Source organism: Tachypleus tridentatus, chromosome 2, assembly GCF_004210375.1.
Source record: "Tachypleus tridentatus isolate NWPU-2018 chromosome 2, ASM421037v1, whole genome shotgun sequence".
NCBI classification, from domain to species: domain Eukaryota; kingdom Metazoa; phylum Arthropoda; class Merostomata; order Xiphosura; family Limulidae; genus Tachypleus; species Tachypleus tridentatus.
Window position 1 is genome coordinate 64,184,356 of NC_134826.1, and position 25,560 is coordinate 64,209,915.

The 25,560-nt window shown below is 34.4% G+C and overlaps 1 protein-coding gene and 1 long non-coding RNA gene across 7 annotated transcripts in view; one reads left to right on the top strand and one right to left on the bottom strand.

Annotated features, from left to right (window-relative positions):
• The window catches only part of LOC143244006 (guanine nucleotide exchange factor for Rab-3A-like), a 41,654-nt gene extending 35,039 nt beyond the window's left edge, over nt 1–6,615 (bottom strand). For 3 of the 6 annotated variants that reach the window (XM_076487940.1, XM_076487943.1, XM_076487946.1), the window contains exons 1-3: nt 6,529–6,615; nt 4,926–5,813; nt 1,103–1,292 (exon numbers count right to left, since the gene is read on the bottom strand). In XM_076487940.1, the coding sequence (XP_076344055.1) occupies nt 1,103–1,292; nt 4,926–5,479 (744 nt within the window). In that variant the 5' untranslated portion in view covers nt 5,480–5,813; nt 6,529–6,615. Of the gene's footprint in view, nt 1–1,102; nt 1,293–4,925; nt 5,814–6,524 lie in introns of all 6 variants that reach the window. The other 3 variants (XM_076487942.1, XM_076487945.1, XM_076487941.1) reach the window with 2 other exon arrangements.
• Nucleotides 6,616–17,342: 10,727 nt separating this feature from the next.
• LOC143244009 (uncharacterized) overlaps nt 17,343–25,560 on the top strand; it is a 58,524-nt gene continuing 50,306 nt past the window's right edge. Inside the window, exon 1 of the long non-coding RNA XR_013024865.1 lies at nt 17,343–18,189. This is a non-coding gene — a long non-coding RNA (uncharacterized LOC143244009). The remainder of the gene's footprint in view (nt 18,190–25,560) is intronic.

Here is a 25,560-nt window from a genome sequence, read left to right on the forward strand (position 1 = left end):
GTCTTTTACAAAGTGAACTTTCTATTGGTTACAAGCATGCACTAGTGAGAAGTGGACATGTGCAAAGAAGTTATTTCATGAACATGGACAGTTTTTGGTGGATGTGGTAAATTCAGAGATATTTCAGAAAATGAAGAAGGTGGGAGGTTCCTATTTTATATTTTGGCCCATCAATTTCTGTAGTTGGTGTATCTCATTGGTGGAAATTTGAAGCCCTTATAAGGGAAGAAACAAAACCTAGAAAACATTCAGAACACGTGACACAAGGAAGTGAAGATTGAGATATCATTTAAATATTTCCTTTTCTGATTACATCTTAATAATATAAAAATTGAATTACACTCAACTTTTAATGCTAATCTATTGATATACACTGATGATAAAGTTTAATTAGACTTTGAATATAACCCTGTAAAAAGGTTGTGATGTGTACTTTTATAAACCTCCCACTTCTTTCCAAAGATCTATTTAAATGCTAATTTTAGTTAAAGACTTTCTCTTCAAGAATAAAGATTTCCAGATTGTTCCCAAATCCCCTGTCTTGTTCTTTATACAGATCACATTGTACTTTTAACAATTGTTATGACTTTATCAGGTATCAAAAATCCTTTGGAAAATTAACACTTATAGTTTCTGTAACCTTTGGTCTCCCTGAAGTTTTGTTAAATCTTCTGAGGGTCATGGGCTTTAGTTTAGAAGTTTAAGATTTTTACACACAGATCACCCACATCTACAAAATCAGAACTTAAGAAAAACTATCACCACTATTATAAAGATTTCTCAGCTTCCACACTTGAAATAACTATTAAAAAACTGAAAATACACTTCAATCACTTTCCCTTATTGTATAACATCCTCTACAAAACCTTTAAATAGGATAGATGCCATCTTTGTGCAGTGAATGTAAACGTTAGAACACTTCAAGACAACAGAAATCGAGTAATTATGGATTGACGTTACATAAATGGTGGCTGCATTAATTTCAGTCATCACATAGAAAGTTTAGGACAAAGTGTTTGAATAAAAAACACAATATAAAAGTTACTTTCATCAAATTTATATACAACTGAAATGGATTTCATCACATTTACTGAAGTATTACCTCTTGTGCCTTCCTCAGCTCTTCTCGCAACCGTCCATAAGCATGTTCCTTCACCTCAGCTACTGAAACACTACGCGAACGCCAGTTCCTATGGCAATGGCAAACTTGTTCCTCAGAGTTGGTAACATCACTATTTTTGCTATTATCTCCAGGTATGGGTATATCCTGTGGTCTGAGTTCCCAAGCAAAACTGTTTAAAATTACTTGTATTCCAACAGGAAATGCCAAATGTGTATTACTCAACAAGAAATAAAAACTTATAAATAAATGTATTTTGAAACACTTAAAATTGTAGCCATTTATTTAATATAAAACACCCTACTGTCATTAACGTTTCCTCTAACATACATACATACATACATACAGTGATTTTGTTTGTTTTTGAATTTCCCGCAAAGCTACTTCCAGGGCTATCTGCACTAGCCGTTCTTAAGTTAGCAGTGTAAGACTAAAGGGAAGGCAGCTAGTCATCACTACACACTGCCAACTCTTGGGCTACTCTCTGACCAACAAATAGTGGGATTGACTGTCACATTATAGTGCCCTATGGCTGAAAGGGTTATCATGTTTGGTGTGACAGAGATTCGAAACTGTGACCCTCGGATTATGAGTCGAGTGCCTTAACCACCTTGGCTGTACTTAGAGTGAAACCTGTTAGGAAAATAAAACTATCTTAGCTGAAAATGACTCCTATCCTGCCAAAATTTATACTCTTGTTTCTCAGTCCTACTATTCTCACTGTTGAATATGGAAAAAGATTGCAAGTCAAGCACCCCAACCACATGGTTTTAAATGAAAAACAAAAGCCTTGTACTATGTAAAATAATTACCATATTCAATAGTTTTTCAATGCTAAAAGAGAGTTAAGTATTAAAAAAAATTTTTAATTTAACGAATCATGCTTTTATATTAACTTGTTTAAACACTAAAAATTGTGGCCATCTGTTGAAAATAAAATATTTTATTGGCATTTAATTTGTCATTTCCTCTCGAACACTTCCAGCATTATACAAACATTTCCCATGAAATTAAATTACATAGAAAGAACTTAGAGGAAGTATCATAGGATGATTCTGGGGATGGAAGGTTTATCTCATAGGATTTGGTTTCTTTTAAAGTTTGTGTAAAACTACACGAGGGCTACCTGCACTAGCTGTCCATAACTTTGCAGTTAAAGACTAGTCATCACCATCCACTACCAACTTTTGGGTTACCCTTTTATCAATGAGTAGTGTGATTCATAATGCCTTCACAGCTGAAAGGGCATGTATATTCAGTTGAACAGAATTTGAGCCTGTGACCTGAAGAGTGCTCTAACAACCTGGTTTCAAATGAAAGTAAAAGCCCTGTACAGAATAACATATTCAACTGTTTTTCAACATAAAAATATAGATCAGTATAAGAAAAAAAACTGACTGCCCAAAGGCATCTAAAACCACAGCATTCCTTGCAATGAAATTTTAGATGCCACAGAAGGCAATAAGCTAAAAATCTTAGGCCCAAATACTAGTTTCACATGTACATAGGTTACAAGTAAAAAGAGTGTTAGATTTTCCTTTTAATACAAAGATTGAAAGTAACTTCATCAATGTACTTCTGGAATCCTCCAACAGCTCAAAATACCCCATTGTACCACACTGAATGAATGAATACGTTTTCAAAACAAATTATTTGAAGTTTTTATTAGTGACTGTTGATACTCAAAAGTATATATTATCAGCTGTGTGATTATAGTTTCATTTACTGAAGCATGCTTTTATATTTACTGGCTTAAACTTACGTGCAAGTTTTTTTCCCACACAACCATATCAAAACAGTTATAGCTTCATTCAGGCACTATATTTTTATGATAGCACTTCTCTGTATTATATTGGAATAAATAAAGCATACAAACAAAAACCTTAATTCAATACTGATTTTCTAATATGATAAAATGAGACAAAAGTACATGTTTGATTGCAGCAACAAAAACTAATATAAATACACATAGCATCCTTTCTTCTAGTTTTGCTCATTAAATTTATTTAACAGTCACTGGTATACTAAATACAGAAAAAGTACAGATTTTATGATAACATCAGGGAAAGTTAATTTCTGATATTAGTATAATTCCATACTTCTGTTTGGCTTTATATTACAAGGAAAAAATCTGTGAGGAGAATTACTTCACAGATGATGTTTCAGCTGTCATGTTAAGAATGCAAATCACAGCACGAACATATCCTATGAATGGCTGTTTCATAGCACTAGTAGCTAACATTTTGGGACAATATTGGACTTATTGTTCCACCTGGATTGTTTCACACTCTAAACTAGCTTTAAAAAAAAACTTAGTAAGTTCTCATCATTCATATACTTATGAATTTTTTTTAATGCACCTAAATTTACTGCCTTTACAACATATGAAGGTAACCCATTCCAAAAATCAACCACCCTGTTAGAATCTTAGCTGGTATAACTCCTACCTTACTACAGTTCATGACTGCATTTCAGTCTTACTATTCTCAAAGTTGAATATTAATAGAGTTGATGCATCAAGAGTACCAACTCCCTTTACAATGTTAAACAACTCAATCGGATACCCTCTAACTCTTTTTTCAAAAGAAAACAATGAGATTTTAATCTCTCTTCATATGAGATAAACCCTTCATCTCCAGCACCATTTAAGTAACCCTTCTTCTAACCCTTTCCGATTAAAGGGTCTTTCCTGAGGTGAGAAGCCAGAGACTGAACAGAATATTCCAAATGTGGCCTTACCAGTTATCTATGCAATGAAATTATGACATCTTTAAATTTGTATTCAACATTTCTGTAGATACAGCTTAAAATCCTACTTGCTCTACTGCTAGCAACAGCATACAGATTGGATGACTTTAGAGAATGGATATTGTACCAATATCCTTTTCTTTCATGACACTGTTGAGATTATTTCCATCAAAATTATAATTGTAATTCAAATTATAATGAACAACATGCAATATCTTACTTTTATTGTAATTAAAACCCATCTGCTATTTATTTTCCCAACTCACTAAATGATCTGAATCCTTTCGTAAAGCATCAATATCCTTTTCACAGTCAATAACACCCAAGACCTTGAAACTATCTGCAAATTTAAGTAATTTATCGACTATTCCCTCATCTATGTCACTGATGTAAATGAAAACAGAGCAAAGGTCCTAAGACTCAGCCAAGGGGTATCCCATTTGTGATATTAATCCAGTTTGATTGAACTCGATTAATAAGTCCTTTTGTACCCAATTTACGAACTTATCCTCCACAACTATAGATACTTTTTTAGCCTTTTATGTGTCACCTTGTCAAATGATTTCTGAAAATATAGATACATCAAATCTACACCCATACCCCTTTCTACAAAAGTAGTAAACTTTTCAAAAAATGTCAAGATTTGTAAGGCATGATTTTCCCTTGTTGAAACTATGTTGACTATTCAATGAAATTCCTAAATTTATTAAATGACTTTCCAAAACCAATCCCACGACTGATGTAAGACTAACTGGTCAATACTAACTGGGACAAATTTTATCACCTCCCTTGAGAGGAGTTACATCAACTAACTTCCAACCCTCTGGTACCCACCCCCTTAGTATGTAAAACTGAAGTGCTAACTTATTGTTAATTTACTTTATTTGTTAGAAATCTTGTCAAAACCAGAAATTTAATGTGTAAAAACAACGTGATACTACAAAATGAGAAATGTTTGACCATAAACTACACACTCAGTTTAAATATGATCAAATACATAACTTGCTGATGGACTTGTACAAAAATACAAGACAATTAGGACAAGACGACATGTTACCTTTCTTGAGAAAGAAAACAATCAGTACCACCGATACCTTCTTGTACTTCACTTGTTTTAGTTTTTGAACTTAAAATTTCATGCTGTTTCGCTTTACTTTGCAATTCTTGTTGTAGTTGTTCAAATTTGTTATCAATCTTTGCTTTCAGAGCCTCTGCTCGGCCATCTGATTCAGAATGCCTCCTTGACACATTTTTCTCAGATGTGGTTAAATTGATTTTGTCAACAGACCAGGATTCTGGAATGATCTTTGTTGATCCATCACTTGAGCTGCGCCACATTCCTGATTTTTTAGTTCCTGTAGTCTGCAGAGAATTTCTTTCCATATTAGTCTTACTGTCTGCTGAAAATGAGTCACTCTTCAATTCAACAAATGAAGAGCTTTTGTTTAATACATTATCATTCTGAGACTTAGAGGCATAACTCTGGTTAACCAGAGGTATCAATTTTGGGTCGAAACATATGTCAGCCTTTTCTTTACTTAAGTTAAGTGTTTTAAATTTGGACTCTCCATTTGTAAATACAACTTCTTTGGTATTGTTTGTTTCCGACATATTTTTCCAATACACTTTTTTTTCTACGAGAAAGCAATATGCCTTACACACTAATAGTTAAAAACAAACATAAATAATGAGCTCCTATCTATTAGGTATGATGTTAAACTGATACAATGATTTACAGTGAAAAAAATATTTTAGGTCATTTGGAGATTTATACAAAACTTTCAGACATAACTGAGGAGTGTACATAGGATACTTTCCAGAAAATAGTAACTTATGTGAAAGAATGTTATTTTCAACATTCAGAATTTCCTTTTTCCTTCAAAACTTTTTTTTTCTTATAAAGTCATTTTGGTACCTGCCTCTTTGATCCTAAGTAGGTAAAGCCCTGAAAAACAAATGATTCACTTAATGTAAAAAAGAAAAATATATATATATAATCTGAAACTATATTTATTTCCCTCTATAAAAATTTCATAAGAAACAAATCTATAGTATCATATTGTTTTACACATGATAATACTAGATAAAAGTCTGAAACTTGTAAATACACTTTATATAGAAATACAAAACAGAAACAGCTGCACAAGTGATGAAAATTATTCACTATTTATATAATTTATTTAGTCTTGGTGTATTGTTGACCACAGTTTTTCCAGTGTATTTTACTTACATCATACATGTAACTCTATAAGCTCTTAGTTACACTTACTTAGCCTGTTCGTACTATATATTATTGTTAACTAATCTAATAATGTATTAATACACTACTGTTAGTATTATTACTACTAATATCAGCACTTAGTAGTATTTGTAATAGTAGTTTTACAGTATTGTAACTTGTAACATGACTAGTAGTACTAAAAATGAATAAAAACGCTATAACATGGACCTTTCTTCTTCAAGGGAAGACTGAGAATCAGTCAATTAGTAGTACTGATTAACACTTAGGCTTAGCTCAAAAATCAATTACGAGTTTGTAAATATATCTATAATTAATCATTAATATCACGATTGTATATATATTTCAAAATTTCAAATGTGATGTTAAGTCTTGGAAGTTATTACTCATGCAAAAAAATATACTTAAAAATCACACCTACACGTCATTTAATATTTCCATTAAATCGTAAACGATCCGTCACCTCTTGTTTTAGAGATACGCCTCCTCTTAGTGTCTCGCCATCTACATATTTACATTTAATTTACATCTTTAAAATATTACTCTAAACATTTTTATGTAATTTTTGTATATTTTCTTATTGCTTTTCCAACGAGTATTCTGTAGCATTTGTTTATTATTGCATTTACAAACTTTATAATTATTGCTAATTGTTTAATTATAACAGAAGCACCGCATACGTTAATTAGATATTTATGCACGATATTCACTAATGATGATTAATCTGATGTAATTGGTTTAATTTGTCATTATATATTTTATTTTATTTCCCTCCCTTTTTTCCTGAACCTGGCATGACAATCTGAGAGTTGCAGGTGTGAATACCCACCCAGCCAAGTTTGCTCACTCTTTCATTATTATGTAATGTCCAATCCCATTATTCGTTAGTAAAAGAGTAGACCAAGAATTGGCGATAGATGATGATGACTAGATGTCTTCTGTACTAAATTGGAGACGGGTTTCGCAGATATCCTCGTGTAGCTTTGCACGAATTTCTAACCAAACTATTTTTGTCTCCTAGTTACTCGTCGACAAGACGGAGGGCTAAAAATCAGGTTTAGGTACCTCTAGTGGGCACAGCCTAGATAGCTCGTTTGTATCTTTGCGCTTAAAAATAAACAAACTTTCATTCTTCAGTAAATTAAGTTTAGTGGCTCAAATGATTATCATTTGCTACATAACTCTTAAGTTAATTTTGTAATGCGTTTTCTCCATCACAAACAAAGATTTGCTATAAAGTTTTTGGATTATTTTCGAAGAACATTTATACCAGACTCAATGATTTTCTTATTGCAGAGGTTGAATACAATTTTTTTCCGTTGCTTCCCTTCCACGATGAATCAACAGTAAATCTGTGAACTTATAACGCTAGAAATAGAGCTTCGATCCTATGTTTGGAGGAGCACAGGTAGTTCATTATGTAGCTTTGGGCTTTACAACAAACAAACACATTTTTCTTTCTATTTTACTTTCATGTAATGTAACGAATCCTTGTTCTATTCTGAGAACAATCAAAATGTTAATACCAGAATTATTAAAAACAGAGTGTATGTTATAACGTTCACAATTCAAATAAGATATACCTGCAGTCCAAAAATGCCAGGGCCGAACTTCTACAAAAGAAATATCTAAGCTTTAAATTTCTGGTTCGACAATATAAATCGTGGCGATTTACCAACAGAACTGTTTCTGAAGACTATGACTGTTAACAATCAAATTAAGAGGAGTAACAGAAAGGCATTAAATGTTATAAATTTTATATTCATGGACATGGTCCAGAAGACAGAAGTAAAATAAGTGTAATCACTTGATGAGTGTTTCAACCCTAATCTTGTGATGTGAATTTTCTAACGCTTAAACAGAAATAAACAAACCATCAAGTATCATATTTTGATGCAATACATTGTTTGCAAAAATATTTGAAGTTTGATGCAATGGGTGTATTAAACACATTAGAGCATTCATTTTTGATAAGTAGCCACGTGTTTTGTTTTTCTGCTAGATGCCACTTTTCTTGTAATTTTGCTGAACACAAGACAAGTCCGCTACAGAAGTAAACGCTTTTTTGCAGTTGTCATTTCCATAAAAAGTATCAAAAGGGAGAAATTCAATTCAAATCAAGTTATTCGACAAGGTCCGCCAAAATCATATATGTGTATGATATTGTTTGTTTGTTTTTTTGGAATTTCGCACAAAGCTACTCGAGGGCTATCTGTGCTAACCGTCCCCAATTTAGGAGTGTAAGACTAGAGAGAAGGCAGCTAGTCATCACCACCACCGCCAACTCTTGGGCTAGTCTTTTACCAACGAATAGTGGGATTGACGTCACATTATAACGCCCTCACGGTTGGGAGGGCGAGCATGTTTGCGCGACTCGGGCGCGAACCCGTGACCCTCAGATTACGAAGCGCACGCCTTAACGCGCTAGGCCATGCCGGACCTGTGTATGATATTAACATGAATATATATAAATCAAATAACAACAAATATATACTCAAAGATCCTTTTTATGCCTTTCTCCGAAATATTTGTTTTAATCAGTCAATAAAGAAAGTTCTGTTTTTCGTAAGATTTCCTTATAGAAAAAGAAATTCTTTTGCTCTTTATAAGTTATTTTTATCAGATTAACCATTTAATACATGTGAAGATAGATGGATTGATGTTGATATCGACATGAAATTTTAGGAACTGCAAACAAATGAATAATTTTCATATAATATATTCTGGAAAGTAGTCATTTTGATACAAAATCTTGTTTTCTACAATTAATCATCCAAAAGATACAGGGTATGATACACATACAGACATTTTACTATGAACATTATATATAAATTGTTAATACTAGTGACACATGTAATTACAAACTGTTTAACTTCAGTGAATTAACTTCGGACATTAGTACTTCTACGAAGGCATTATATATCTTCGTCGGGAAAACTTACGTTTTAAGAAGTTAGCTAGCTTTCCATCAAAAGAAGTGTACCTGTGTATCAACATAGAATTAATTCGCTCATCTTGAACCGACGATAAAATATTCAGTTCCATGTGAGATAGAAGACTCAGTACTGTTTTTAAGTTTGTAAAATTTTTGAATAGAAATCATTATTTGTAATAACCCTTATTATAAATTATATTATTGTTTGTTCATTAAAATATATTTATTTTAAGAAAGAAAATTGTGTATATAAACCTTTTGGAAAATATAATAAATTTGATACATATTAGCATTTAATTAACCACTGAATTAAAATTTCATGCTATTTTACAGTGCATGATTGATGGTCAGCTAAATTTAACAAAAGGATCAGCAGTGTCAACGGTGATTGAAGAATGTGACAAACATTGAGAGGTGCCAAAAAAAACATAATATGCCAGTAGGTGAAGGCTATTTTTGGTACAAAAAATTGAATGGAAAAGTATACCTGTGTGTATGCTGCTTGATATGACAGTGAAAATTTTTGCTGTAGCAAGAATAAGCGTGGACACTCCATACTACGTGGAAGACCTTAAGCCCACATTTATGAAGACATCCATCTATTGACTTGGTGATTGGAAATATACCAGGCAGTAGAAGTTTAGAGAAAACAGACATATGAGGAACCTGCAATCACCACAAGAGCTAAAAAAGAAAGTAAGACATCAAGCTTCTGAAATTGTCAAAAGATGACATTCTGAATGTCGGCCTTTGGGAACTGAAGAAAACACAGAAGTACAAGACAAGGAGGAAAGAGACTTACAGAATAGAGAACTGGAAAGGAGTGCAGTACCAGATATCTCAAGGTAGTTATATTGAGGAAGTTAAACAAATTACAGTAAAACGGAATACCGGACTTAAGTGATAAGTTGGCTTATGAGTCGATTGTGAAAAGACATTTAGGATCAAGAAGATGGTAGACAGAATCATCAGCAACTTGCATTGGTCAGGGTTCATTGGAGGTGTAACCAAATTCTGCATGTAATGTGACATCTGCCAAAGAACTATATGTAGAAGGAAGGTAGTCGATGTTCTATTGGGTGAAATCCTTCTTATAGAAGAATCATTCATTAAAGTAGCTGTGGGCTTGATTGGACCACTAGCACCTGTATCTGACAAGGGCAACTGCTACATAATGACAGTGGTTGATTTTGTGATGTATTACCCAAAAGCCATAGCACTGCTAAAGTTAGAGGAAGAGAGAGTAAAAGAAGCTTTGGTGGAAGTGTTCTGCAGAGTACGCTTTCCAAAAGAAGTCTTAAGTTACAGAAGGACACAGTTTACCTCAAAATTTATGCAAATGGTGTGCAGACTCATCAACACTAGGCAGCTCGTTATCAGCTCATACAACCCTAGAAGTAATGGACTTTGTGACGGAATTAGTGAAGTCTTAAGGAGTATGCTGAATAAGAAATGGCTGGGATAGGTACTTATAAGTAGTATCATTTGCTTACTGAGAAGTCCTACAAGCGAGTACAGGATCCCCACATTTTGAATCGCTGTATGTAAGAACAGTACAAGGTCTGATGCAGATACTGATAGAACTGTGTACAGGAGTAGAAGAATGAGAAATGAGAAACACACATCAGTATGTGTTAGTTTTCAGAAACCGACTAAAGGAAACCTCTCAATTTACTTGAGAAAGTCCATAACAAGAAAACCAATGATCGACATTTCAACTTAGACAAAATATCTAAGTTCTATTTTCCACAGACAACAAAAAACTCACCTTGCATTGATCAACAGAATGGACTATAAGATGAATGTGTACGGTAAGACCAAGATTTACCTTGCCAATCTGTTGAAGAGGTACTTTAAGGAGGAAGAAGATCTAAGACTTGCAGTTATCGAGGCCATCAAGTGATTGCATGCAAATGTCGATGCAGACTTTGTGTATGATCTGAAAATGGTCTTTGTCTATGGTATAAAACATGTAAATATTTTTCTTGGAAAAAGGTTTATTTATTTATATATACACAACTGTTTAAGTTTAATGTGTGTGCTATGATTTAGATAGTTTGTATAGCGTGAATGTTAAATGTAGATATTTTTTGATGCATTAGCTTATCGCAGATTTATTTACACACCTGGTTATGAATCATACATTGTGTCATGTTACTAGAACCTTCTGAATGTTTCGCTTTTTTAGATGAGTATTGTTGCATCATAATATTTAGTAGTGTGGAACATTCCATACCTTCGTCAGGGAATAAATATGCGTCGGAAATTTAGCTCAATAGATAGATCTATGCTGGGTTATTGTGAGTTTAGAGATAAAGAGCATATAATGGCGATTTTTAAAATGAAATTATCATATATTGTATTGTAATAATAGAGTAAGGAAGAATAGGTTCTTTTCTTTGTTGCGTTCATAAGTGACTGAACGAACACCTATGAACTTTGATGAAAAACAGGCAATTATTTATAGCTCTGGATACAATTATGATAACCAACAGTGTAACGAGCATTTATATATACACTTGACTTGTTTTAATATATAATGCTAAAACAAGTGGACTGTTCTGTTTGTTTATTATTTAAATTTATCGCTTGTTTTGTTTTTTTTTTTTTTTTAATTTCGCACAAAGCTACACGAGGGCTATCTGTGCTAGTCGTCCCTAATTTAGCAGTGTAAGACTAGAGGGAAGTCAGCTAGTCATCACCACCCACCGCCAACTCTTGGGCTACTCTTTTACCAACGAATAGTGGGATTGACCGTCACATTATACACCCCCACGGCTGGGAGGGCGAGCATGTTTAGCGCGACGCGGGCGCGAACCCGCGGATTACGAGTCGCACGCCTTACGCGCTCGGCCATGCCAGGCCAAATTTATCGTCAACCTGTCACAGATATCTACTGTAAAGAATCTAGTCCATACATAAAACCTGACAATCATTATATAACAATAAATACATTAATGATTTCTCAAGTAATCTAGATGTTATGCAACCCTATAAGCTACAACTAGAGAAATGTCAAAAAGTTTTATTTATGTTGACCTATTTGTTATCATGAAATAACTGTTTGTATCCATATAATGTGGCTGTATACAAACTAAATGTATTTAAATTAGTCATATGATTATATGGTAAAGTAAAATAAACTTACAATCCCACAGAAACTGAATGTAGTTATTTTAGGTGTTGTTGTTTTTTGTAACTGTATTGTACGTAAGCATTACCTTTGGTTTAATTACATCAAAATCAGTTGTATTAATTATAAGAAAGAAATTCATACAAGTAGTAAAAATTAAATAGTGTTTGTAATGAAGTGAATGTGGATTAAGCTACAAATACAATACATAAACAACTTAAAATTATCTGGATCTTGATTCATTTTTCACTTCTTTCCGGTTAAGCAACTCGTAATCTGAGGGTCGCAGATTCGCATCCCCGTCGCACCAAACATGCTCGCCTTTTCAGCCGTGGGGGCGTTATAATGTAATGGCCAATCCCACTATTCGTTGGTTAAAGAGTATCTCAAGAGTTGGCGGTGGGTGGTGATGACTAGCTGACTTCCCTCTAGTCTTACACTGCTTAATTATGGACGGCAGATTAATCTCTATCAATTTCGTTCTATCGTTTGTGTTCCTCCTAGTCGTTTTACTCCATTACAGTAAGATAAATCAATCAGGTAAAACATTTCAATGAGATAACTCATGGTTTACTCGGGTGAGACATTGCGGTGAAATAAATTATGCTTCACTTAGGTGAGACATGCAAGAAAGTTAAGTCATGCTTTATTGCGGTAAGAATCAATGGTATGATTTAATATTTCGATGGAAATATAAATATATATATGTATGTGTAAGCTAGCATTTTTGATTTATCCTTTTTAGTAAATGTCTTTCATAAGAATGAATAATTCTGTATGTATGCATCTACCTTTTCCCATTTCATTTTTTCCTGACTTCTTGTGGTGTAATACAGAAGCAATTCTGTGTTTATATAAACAGATAAAAAAACGGTTATGTTACAGAGAGATAAGCTCTTTCTGTGGACTGAAATATAGTGGACGAGATGTTTAATAAGTGTAGGAAAACCTTTCTTTGAAACAGTGTATAAAAATACAGATATATCATCCTAAGATTAGTTTTGTTAATACAAATTATAAAGTGTTTTGATAAAAAAAATTCCCTTTACCCTACTTTACTACGTTTCATGAATTATTCAATGTTTTTTGAAATTGAAATTGTTTTTGGTGATGGTAGAAATATTTATTGCAAGAATATTTGAGTTATAAGTTTAAGAAGATAAGATAAATTACTATATCCAACTAAAGTTTAGAAAGAGTGTGTAATATTCAGTGATGTCAAGAAAACCCACTTGTAGAGAAATATATATGCAAAAACAACGTTTCGACCTTCTTCGGTCACCTTCTACGTAAAATATTTTCTCAACCCAAACGAGCCGTTTTTGCATATATTGTGTGTAATATTGTTTTAATGTTTAAAATAATTATTGATTAAAAAGAATCACCCTATATAGCTACACAATTGGCTATCTGTCCTCTGCTCACCATGGGTATCAAAACCTAATTTATATCATTGTAAGTCAGCAGACATACTGCTATGCCACTTGGACGGGGGGTACTATAGTTTTGTCTCATCTTCTTTGCTAAGTCTTCTGTTATCTATTGAAAGTATGGCATTGATAGTTCACTTTCTTATACTTACTGCCCCCTAGTGGCACAGCAGTACATCTGCAGACTTACAATGTTAGAAACTGGATTTCAATGACTGTGGTGGGCAGAAGACAGATGCCCCATTATGTACCTTTGTGTTTACTTTAACATACAAAACAACAACAACAAAGAACTATAGTTGTACATAGTTAACTATAGAGAGAGAAACCTGTAATTTTACTTTAAACAGTGATTCCTAAGTTTGTTATGTCCTTTTGTGACAAAAGTATGATTTACACGAAAGTGTAAACAAAATATTTTTCAAAATGAAATTCCAGACTTGTATAAAATAACTAAGAGAACCACATTTATACATTGGGACTTAGGCTATGACATTGTACTAGTACAGTTTCAAACTAGTTCATCCACATTTTCATGTTATGTCAAAATAAATGATTTTTTGTGGGTGTCTTTGGTGGCACAGGTTGTTTTAAACTGATCTCTGAGATGCTTATGTTTTTAATAAGAGAGTCACTCTAAAGTTACTCCTTTTAAACCTTTTACTCCTGAACTGTTGTTTACTTAATGCTGTACAAATTGAATGATAAAAACAAATTTTTATGTGTAACACAAAGCTATATTGTATGTTACCAGAGAACCTTTTAACGTGTATATAATTATTTATTTATTTAATGTTTTTCGTGTAATGTGAACTCTCAATGTGGGCTTGACGTGGCTAGGTGGTTAAGGTACTCGACTCATAATCCGAGGGACGCGGGTTCGAATCCCCGTCACACCAAAACATGCTTGCCCTTTCAGTCGTGGGAGCATTATAAAGTGACGGACAATCTCACTATTCGTTGGTAAAAAGAGTAGCCCTAGAGTTGATGGTGGGTGGTAATGACTAGCTGCCTTCCCTCTAGTCTTACACTTCTAAATTAGGGGCGGCTAGTGCAGATAGCCCTCGTGTAGCTTTGCACGAAATTCAAAAACAAACGAACTCTCAATGTGTACCCATAATCTTTCTAATACTTACTATTTATTTCTTTATAGTAATCTTCCATACCCATCTTCAAGAACTTAGCGTTTCGTTTACAGTCGGTCTCCAGATGTCACCTTTAATTTACTTTAATAATATATTTTCTTAACCCTTTCTAAAGCAAAACATCTTTAACACGTTTTTTTATACAACACTCTCTTTTCCAGCCGCGTTTCATCAGAAATAAAGCACACAACAACAAGTTGCAAAATATACAAAAACACCTCCTGTAAACGCAGATGACCTTCATGACGTCACTAAACTTCCTTTTTTTTTATATATGAATCCTTATCCAGTTACACCATCATTCCTAATTTGCTCCTGAAGAAGAAAGATTAACCTTTCGCAAGCACTCGGATTATAGGGTTTTGATCATTTCATATAAATTATTAACAGCAAAAATCACTGTGCCTGAATTATAGTTAAGACATATGGCAAACGTTTTAAAATATTTACCATGGCCATAATTAAAACTAACTACAGAGTGGAGTAGGTGGTTCCCCCCCCACCACCAAGAGAAATGTTGACCTCGTCTTCTAGACTAAACTCTTAGATGACACACATGACATTCAAATGTTTATTAAAGCAAAAAAAAAGCCAGAATATAGCGGACCTCTTAAACTTTTTTAAACTAGGGTGGTCATTTGACCCCGCTCTCGAGATATGCCTCTGCTCATTGCTTGAATACCTTAAAACACTGGCACGTATAATTTCTTGGATTTGTTACGAGATGGTGTAAAACTTTTTTTTTCATGTACGAATTATGATTTCATATGTATGTATTTAAATACTTTCTGCCCGGCATAGACAGGTGGTTAAGGCACTCGACTCGTAATCTGAGGGTCGCGGGTTCGAATCCCCGTCACACTAAACATGCTCGCCCTTTCAGGCGTGAGGGCGTTATAATGTTACGGTAAATCCCACTATTCATTGATAAAATAGTAGCCCAACAGTTGGCGATGGGTGGTGATGACTAGATGCCGTCCTTCTAGTCTTACACTGCTAAATTAGGGACGGCTAGCGCAGATAGCCCTAATGTAGGTGTGCTCGAAATTCAAAACAAACCAATCATGACATTCATTTACTGTTTTTATTTCATCATTCATGACAAAGAGAATAAAATTATAAATCATAGCAACTAAAAAATTCTCTGTATTGTTGTGGGCACAAATGAACTTAACTTGTTTAGCATATGCTTATTCTTTAAGTACATTTTTAGTTATACCTCGCTGGGACAGCGGTAAATCTTGGAATTTACAAAACTAAAATAGGGGTACGAGTCTCTTGGTGGACATAGCAGATAGCTCGATGTGGTTGTGCTATAAGAAAAACGCACAGACAAACACAAACATTTTTAGTTCAATGTATTTTAAACTACTGAAAGTGAAATAATGTGTTGAATATTTCAAGGCAAAACGGTTATACAAATATCAGGCCCTTTCTTTATACAGCAAATACGAATATACAAATATCAGGCAGCCCTTTCTTTATACGGCAAATACGAATATACAAATATCAGGCCCTTTCTTTATATGGCAAATGCGGATATACAAATACCAGGCCCTTTCTTTATATGGCAAATACGAATATACAAAATTCATGGCCTTTCTTTATATGACAAATACGGATATAAAAGTATCAGAGCTTTTCTTTATACTAAAAATAGGGATATACAAGCAACAGGTTCTTTCTTTATACGGAAAATACAGATATACAAGTATTCTTTATAAGATTTAAGAAATAGTACTCATATAGTTTTTAAATATGTAGTGTAAACAGAACATTGCGCTTTCGTGTTATTGGTTATTATTAAATAAACATTTGCTTATGTGAGGATGGCTTGTCCTAATGAAAATTGTGACATAAAGATGTCTACCTATTTATCCATCAACCACCCATCCGTCTATCTACCTACGATACCATCTTTTCACATATCTATTTATTTGTCTATCTAGCCACCCAACCATCCATTTACCTACGCCCCTAGTTACTCACATATCTATCTATCCATCCATCTAGCTTCCCATTAATCCATCCGTCTATCTACTTACCTACTCACACATCCGTCTACTCACAAACCTACCCATCTGTAATATCCACCCACAAATCCATCCGTCTATTTACCTACCACCCCCACCAATCTATCTATCTGGTAGAAGCTAGTTAGTGTGTTAGAACTGGCTGCCATATTAGATTAAAGCACACCTGGGATTGTGGTATCATGGAATATTACACTTTATCTACTACTACTAGTTATAGAATTAGAGCAGGCGTGACTGTGATGGAACATTCAATAAACCAAGACACTGAAATGCTTTTTCACCTGACAGGTTTTCTCACTTATAACTTACAAGCGTTTTAGGCAGTTTCCACGTTGCTTTATGGCTGTGGACTGTATACTGCCCACTTATCGAGAAATATAGGTAGGGTTATAAATAAGTAAACGATTTATACAAGATAGCTTATATCTACTTATTTCTGTATTTCTGACATAACAGTAGGTAATTTACTAAAGTAAATATCTCGGTTGCTTTGAAAACAAAAAATTTCTAACTAAATGCTATTGATCAGTGTGTATTTGACGGTCGTCAATAGCAACACAATGTGTTTCATCTTTCAAACAAACAAAAACCTGAAATATGTTATACAAGTTATCACGGAATTTATTACCGATGTATAATATTATTCAGTCCGTATCACTGGAGCGTAGGAAGAAGACAAGAATGATGGCTTTACTGTATATCTTATCTTAATGTTTCTCCTCTTCACCAGCCCTCTGTACCAAGGAAACTTCTTTTGTTCCACGCCTACTGCGAGCCGTCTTCTTATCCCCTTCCCAGAGCGTTTCGTTGACTACAGTCTCCACGCACGTGCACATCCTCCTGAATGTGCGCCAGGCCACCAGCAGCCGCACCTGTCTTTGTGATGCAGTCTCTGTTATTTCTTTTCACTTCGTCTTCTTGATGGCTAGGCGTCTGGAGATACGGGAATCTGACGTACAGCTGTGAATTTTAACTTCTCGCTCGTGGTGTGGGGAGTGAACCGTACGTAAAATAGAATCAACTCTTATACTTATATACACGTAGATTTACACATCTAATATCTTGAGTTGCGTTATACATGGAAATCGAGTCAATGCTACCTGTCACTAGGTGGTAGATGTCGCCTGAGTTGTACAGAAGACATTTTTGAAGGTTCAGTAGGTGCTGTTATGAACAAAGAATGTCGAAGAATGTCAGTTAGTTCACTTCGACATTTAACAGTGTCATGGTTGACTGGGTGTACATGATGCACGGGTCCCACCGCCGCTTTTCAGGTCGTACGTATATGTTGCCTAATAATATGTACATTCGAAGAAAGAAACATCTTCGCGACCTATCTCGAGTCGAACTACCCCTAAAAACGACCTCTTTCTTCAATTTGCACCTGTTGTCTACCTAGAAGGGTAAGTTGGAATACAGCTAAGCACGTGTCTTTCCTTGAGATCCATTTTAATTGATTAATGTTATTTCAAACAGAATTTCGAGGCTTCGATGCAGTTAATTAATTAATTTCAGTTTAATAATTGAACAAACGAGACAACATTTCCAACACGTATGTAATCTTTAACATAAAAAGTTAATATTCTTTCTTGTGTATCTACACTTATATTGCGCTTTTATATTGATTTATTTGTTTATATTTATTTGTTCGAAAAATGCTCGCCCTCTCAGCCGTGAGGGTGTTATAATGCGACGGTCAACCCAACTACTCTTTGTTAAAGAGTAGCCGAAGAGATGGCGGTAACTCGCTGACTATCACTTTAAAAATTGGTGACTGCTAATGCAAACAGCTCTTGAGTAGCTTAGATTAACCGTCTGTTTTCGTTTCTTTATTTTTGCTTGTAAAAATATTTTCCTGATGAATTAGTAGTTTCAGCATATAAAAACACGCGGAACAATAAACTATCCGATATAAAAATATTACTATTGCTGTACCTAGGTCTCTGCGTGATTAACTTTTATTATTTTATTATTTGAGTGCCTACACTCAAAACATTCAAGATCCGTGTATAAGGTTTACTCGAAAATATGATACTTATATAATTTTAACAAATAAAACTTTTTATAGCAATGGCTGCGACTTATGAACAGAGTGAAATAAAACAAAAAGACTTAGGGCTTAAACGGAGGGCTGGCATGGTTAGGGCGCTCGTCTAGCATCCTGCATATCGGAGGTTCTAATCCTCGTCACAACAAACATGCTCGCCCTTTCAGCCGTGGCGGCGTTATAACGTTACAGTAAATCCCGCTATTCGTTGGTAAAAGAGTAATCCAAGAGTTGGCTGTGGGTGGTGATGACTAGCTACCTTCTCTCTAGCCTTACACCGCTAAATTAGAGACGGTTAGCACGAATAACCCACGAATAGTGGGATATATATATCTAACGTGATTGAGGGTTTTAGATTTTTGTATATATATCTTTTATAGATGTTTTTAAGAATATAACATGGATATAATGATATATCACTGATCTTTGATATTTATTTAAAATACTGCAGGCTAAAATAATTACCAACGAAAGAATGTTTCACTTTATTGGTCGTGATATAGAACATAAACTATAATTATGCATTTATATATATACATTCTGTGGTGTTTGGCTAACAGCCCCTGGTTCGTTGCTTTTACCTAACTATTCAAGTGTTTTGTTACATTAACTTCAGTTTGTTGAAAGGCTTAGAATTTCTAAAATTTAAGTTGCGATTTTCCTTTATATACCTGTTGATAGTTTAAAATAAACAGAATTTTAAACAGAAAAGTGTTTGCATGGTTGTGATTTATTATGGATTATCTGATTGTATATCCACCAATATGTTTAAGCTAAGAAAAACCGAATCGCACTGGTTTTCCCAAATCGTAGCTAGTACTTGATTTATGTAAAACATATACTTACTTTTAGATTTGGCTTGTGTGATATTACTTCACAATAACATTGATAATATATATGTATAATATTTGATCACTGGCTCTGTGCCACTGGTGTTCAATAAGAACAAACACGATATTATAGGGCCGATAATGAAAGACTTGGAAACTTATTATTATTAGTCTAATATTAACTGTCACACCTACTAACAGCCAAGTGATCAGGTCTTCTTAACATGTTATATTTACTATGCATCTGAGTAAATAACATATTTTTAATTTCTTATACTTCCTTAGCAGTTACATTTCATTTACATTTGATTGGTTTTAGTGCAAAGAGAACTTTGATATTGTTGTGTGGAACAGGCTTTCTTAACGGTCTGACTTCGTGAGATATTATTAGGATTATGGCCGATAACATCGTTAATAGCGAGAGTACCACCCAAACTGAAAAAAAAAATCCTACATTTTATGCTTTGTAAGTAGCAACATCAAAAAAGTATCTTTAATTAGCTATATTCATTATCAGGTTGCCTTTTCGTTTCGCTCTAAGGAAGTAACTAGCACCGATCGAAAGTTAACACCAACTCACACAGTTTTAACATAATTTATTCCAGCCCAGAACAGTATCCACGTTTATGTTTTTGCTCTTTCTCTTTCACTTATATGTCTTCCAATATTTAAAAATTCCTTATTCCCCTACATACTTCGATCATTTCCACACGGTCTGGTTATGTTAACGTCATCCCAACCAATTATTATAACAAAATAAAAATAAGCATTAAAACTAAAAATGACTTAGAAAGACAACGTGAAAATGAAATTTTTAATGAGGCCCGGTGGTTAAGGGACGCTTGACTCGCAATCTGAGAATTGCAGGTTAGAATCCCCGTTGTCGATCATGCTCGTCTTTCAGCCATGGGGGTGTTATAATGTTACAGCCAATTCCACTGTTTGTTGGTAAAAGAGTATCCCAAGAGTTAGCGGTGGAGGGTGATGACTAGCTGCCGTCCCTCTAGTCTTAAGACCCGGCATGGCCAAGTGTGTTATGGCGTTCGATTCGTAATCCGAGGGTCGCGGGTTCGAATTCCGGTTGCACCAAACACGCCCGCCCTTTCAGCCGTGAGGACGTTATAGTGTAACGGCCAATCCCACTATTCGTTGGTAAAAGAGTAGCCCAAGAGTTGGCGGTGTGTGGTGATAACTAGCTGCCTTCCCTCTAGTCTTACACAGCTAAATTAGGGATGGCTATCGCACATAGCCCTTGTGTAGCTTTGCGCGAAATTCAAAAACAAACAAACAAACAAACAAACACTTCGAAGAGTCAGATAAAGCCCCTTTGCAGTGGGTGTTGCCGAGTGACCCCCTCCATTTTGGTCTCTTAACTTGATCATGTGACTTAGTTCACCTCGGGTTCTATTCAGGTTGAAAATTCCTATTCCACTTTTGACTAATATAACTTTTAGATTTGTGAGCAGTTGCATTTGGTTGCATGCAGATGAATGACGATTATCCCCCCCTCAGCAGTAAGTCTGAAGGTTCCCATCGCTAAAAACCGGAGTTTGATACTCGCGGTGGGCACAGTACAAATAGTTCACTGTATAGCTTTGCACTGAACAGAAAAAAAACAAACGAACGATTAGTTTGTTCAGTTTCTTTTGAATTTCGCGCAAAGTTACACGAGGGCTATCTGCGCTAGCCGTCCCTAATTTAGCAATGTAAGACTAGAGGGAAGACAGCTAGTAATCATCACTCACAGCCAACTCTCGGGCTACTCTTTTACCAACGAATAGTGGGATTGATCGTCACATAATAACGCTCCTACGACTGAAAAGGCATGTCTGGTTTGATAGGGATTCAAACTCGCGACCTTCATATTACGACTCGAACGCCCTAACCACCTGGCCATGCCGGGCCTGTTAAAAGGTTTTCAAATCTTGAAACAGTAGTGTTATTTTTACCATTGTTTCATTTGACCAATTAAAACTTTGTTTTTATATTTATTCTAACGCTTCTCGCTTTGAATCAATTTGTCATAATAATTGGTACAAAAATTCAACGTATTTCTAGTCAATAATGCTCAGAATAAAGTTATTACAAGTAGATGACATTAACGTACGTATATTTTATTTCATTTGCAAATGTCTGTTACCCGTTGTGTGTTATTTTACCTCGTGTCTCCTTAACGATTCTTTAACGCATAAACTGGCAGAAGTTATTACAGCAAAGTGCGTGCAGTTAACATGGCGAGAATAAGTAACAGCTTTGGTGCTGATTTCGTTACACATCATGACGAGTTTAGTTCCACGAAAGGTAAAGCTGCTCTTTTGATTTTACGTCATTCATCTAGCATGATTCTAACATGGACTACATCTTTAGCTCTCCAACACCTGTTCAGTGGCTACTTTGACTTACACCGCTATGAGCCAGTCGTCTTTAGAGCCTTGTGGTGAGCATACCACAGATAGCCATTAAGTTTTTTCAACACACAGTCAAAATAAATTTGCTTGAATTTTTCTTTTTAATATTAATATACTGTTTTTTTTTATTTTTAATACGTAAAAAATTTACATTAGTTGAAAGAATGAGCACAAAATTAAAACAATAATGTTCCGCGTTTACCCAGGAAATAAAAAAGTGAACGTCTAATTTGTTTTGTGACGTTTTCATAGAGGCTGTTGAAAACTAATTTGCATTCAAGTAATTAAAAAATTATATCGTATGTTATTTGGTGGCTTAGTTTACTTTTATCTGGGATAACTTAGATTATCAGTGTCGAATTCAGAGGGTGTAAAGGGGGAATTCCTCCTTATAAAAAAACAACAACAAAACCTTCTCAGATATCTTAGCTATATTAGTTTACGTTTTTCATTTTGTAGAATTTTCAGTTCGTTCCCACCCCCTCCTCGGTGAAAAGGCCTAAATTGAACACTGTCAGTAATGCTACGTGGAAGTTTATTTGTTAATAAGACACCATTAAATCAAGGGCATAACGGTAACTTTCTGCCAGTTAATTAAATCTAGCATAATTAACACTTTAAACACCAGTAATTAGCCTAAATGAAAGCCACGTGACAGTTATTTGTAACTGAAGAGCACACAGTAAGTACGCTCGCTTCTTTATACAGATAATTGATTCATTTCCTGTCGTGAAAATTTGTTTCTACCTGATTGCAAGCTGTCGCTCGGCAACAAAATACTTTACAGCAATGAAGGTTTATAAGCTAATGTTGTTCGATAGATGGAGCCCTGCTTTAATCGGTCGTGTTTCATATGATTATGATAACGCTGAAAGTAATACGTAGAAAGGAATTCACTTTAGGTGTTTTCTCATTTATATTTCAGTCTAAGGTGAAAGAAAAACTTCGATTATCACAAATACGGTAAAACATGTATTGGGTACAGCTAAATATGTATTGGGTACAGCTAAACATGTATTGGGTACAGCTAAATATGTATTGGGTACAGCTAAATATGTATTGGGTACAGCTAAACATGTATTGGGTACAGCTAAACATGTATTGGGTACAACTAAGTATTTGGCGCATTGCTATTTGTTCGTATTGGTTCTTGATTCTCGAATTCTGATATTTGACATCAGCGTGAAGCATAAAATCTGATTAGCAGAGATAGCTCAGAGCGAGTAGCAGAAATGTTGAGAAGTTAATAATATTTTTGTATTACCTATTTACATAAGTGTCTGTTTATGTTGTTTTTTCCAATAACATGTAGAAAAATATTAACTATATATTTATAGCATTTAGGGTTACATTTTATCATCTCATACGAGATTCCACGGCCATTATGCATTCCCAATTTGCTTTAGAAGAAAAAAGTTCCCTTTCAAAAACGCTCAGATTTTGAGGGTATTTTGTGTTGCATCGATTTCTTGAATCCACGTGTTTTTTAACATCATGAATTATGCACATTATATACACGTACTGATCTGACGTCCAAAACTTATAACTTTATAATACCGATTATGTAATAAATTTATATACTCGTTGGGCTATCTGCTGTGTCCATCGCTGGGATTAAACTTCAATTTTAGCATTTAAATCCACAAACTTTTCGCCGTCCCATTAGGGAACGTTATTTAGCCCCTCTAGCACGATATCATCTGGGCTTAGAAACAGAGTTCAACTCTGGTCTAGACGAGATAAACAGGACTGAAGTGATGGTATAAGAAACAACAAAGTAATTAAGCAGACTTGCAAACTGAAGGTCGCTGGTTCGAATCTCCATTCCACCAAACATGCTCGCCCTTTCAGCAGTGGGGCTTTATAATATGACAATCAAATCCATTATTCGTTGGTGAAAGAGTGATGACTAGGGATGGGCTGGCGCAGATAGCCCTTGCGTAGCTTTGCGCGAAATTCAAGAAACAAACAATATTTAGTCAGAAACGAAAATAACTTGATATCAAAACTAAATAGTTTTTCATCATATTTTATGATACCACGTTTAATCTAGTTCAAATCAATAAAACCACTTTAGCCCTGTTTGATTCAATATTCCATTGCAGAAAAACGGATACCTGAAATTGTTGAGTTTAACAATGCAGTTATACAAAATTAATATTAATTAAATCAGTATTTTACCCTAAATACAATGAAAAATTTTCAAATATTTAACTTCAAGCACTTTTCCCTCTGATATTGATGAATAATTGTACCAGACGATCTAAATATCGTTCCTCTATTCGAGTACTCATGCTTCATATCAACGCTCCCTTGTGTTAGGTTTGTGTAGGCAAGAGGAACTTACGTTTTACGGAGCGAAGCTTGACTAATTTGATTTAATTTTTGTCTTGGGCATAGGATCACAAAACGTTTACATGCGGGCGAGCATTAAGTTTTCCTTCATACTGAGGTCCATGTTACCTGTTACAGTTTCAAATAACCCGAAACTGAGATAAATTGTAATTTAGGTTTAGAAGTTAAATGAACGTCGATATGTAGCAAATCTTTCCAACAAGACTGGTATTTATATTTTCTTTCTTTTTAATTAGGAATATATATTAATATACAAACCATGACACAATTTATAATAACGGTTATAATGATCAACACAGAAGAATTTTACAACTTACAAACAATACTGAGTCTTGTATCTGGTTTGGAACTGGGTCTCTTATCGAGGGTTTACGATGAGTGAATTAATTTTGAGTTCACATAGGTATAACTCACTTAACGGGGAACTAGTTAGCTCTGCGTCGAGTTTTCCAGCGATAAAGTTATACAATGTTTTCGTAAAAGTCTTAATGTCCGATGTAAATCCGCTGAAGATAAATGGCTTGTAAATGTTCGATATCTATAAACGTTCCCAGTCAAATATCTGAAGTTCCAAATTAATAAGCGTTAATCGCAGTTATAGCTCCCGAAGTTTATGGTGTACCAACTGCAGCAAACAAACAATATATACTGCCTCTTGGCGCATCGCGTCGATTACATTTATAAGCATGAGGATAGCATCTAGAAATTTCAACTAACACAACAATATAGACCATACATTAGTGTTTACGTACACGCATACATTGTTGATTCTTACACTAAAGAATCTTTTACAGCTTTAGTGAATAGGTGGAAATTTCGCAATACAGATTTAAAAGTATAAGTTATGCATATTTCTAAATATAAATTTAACTTAAACAAACATTGATATCAGAATATGTATATAATACTAAATCCATCACGTCCATTATTCGTGTAATTCAGAAATATACGTTTTTCAACATACACAGATATTTATGCAGTAAATGTAGCCAAATTATAGGTATTTGTTAGTTGATGTAGAAAATAAATATAGTTAATACTCTCTCGGCTACGAACAAAAGAGTACTTTCGAGGAAATTGCAAGATACGGCGTAAGATAAACATAAGAAAAGGACAGTCGTGGCAGTTATAAGA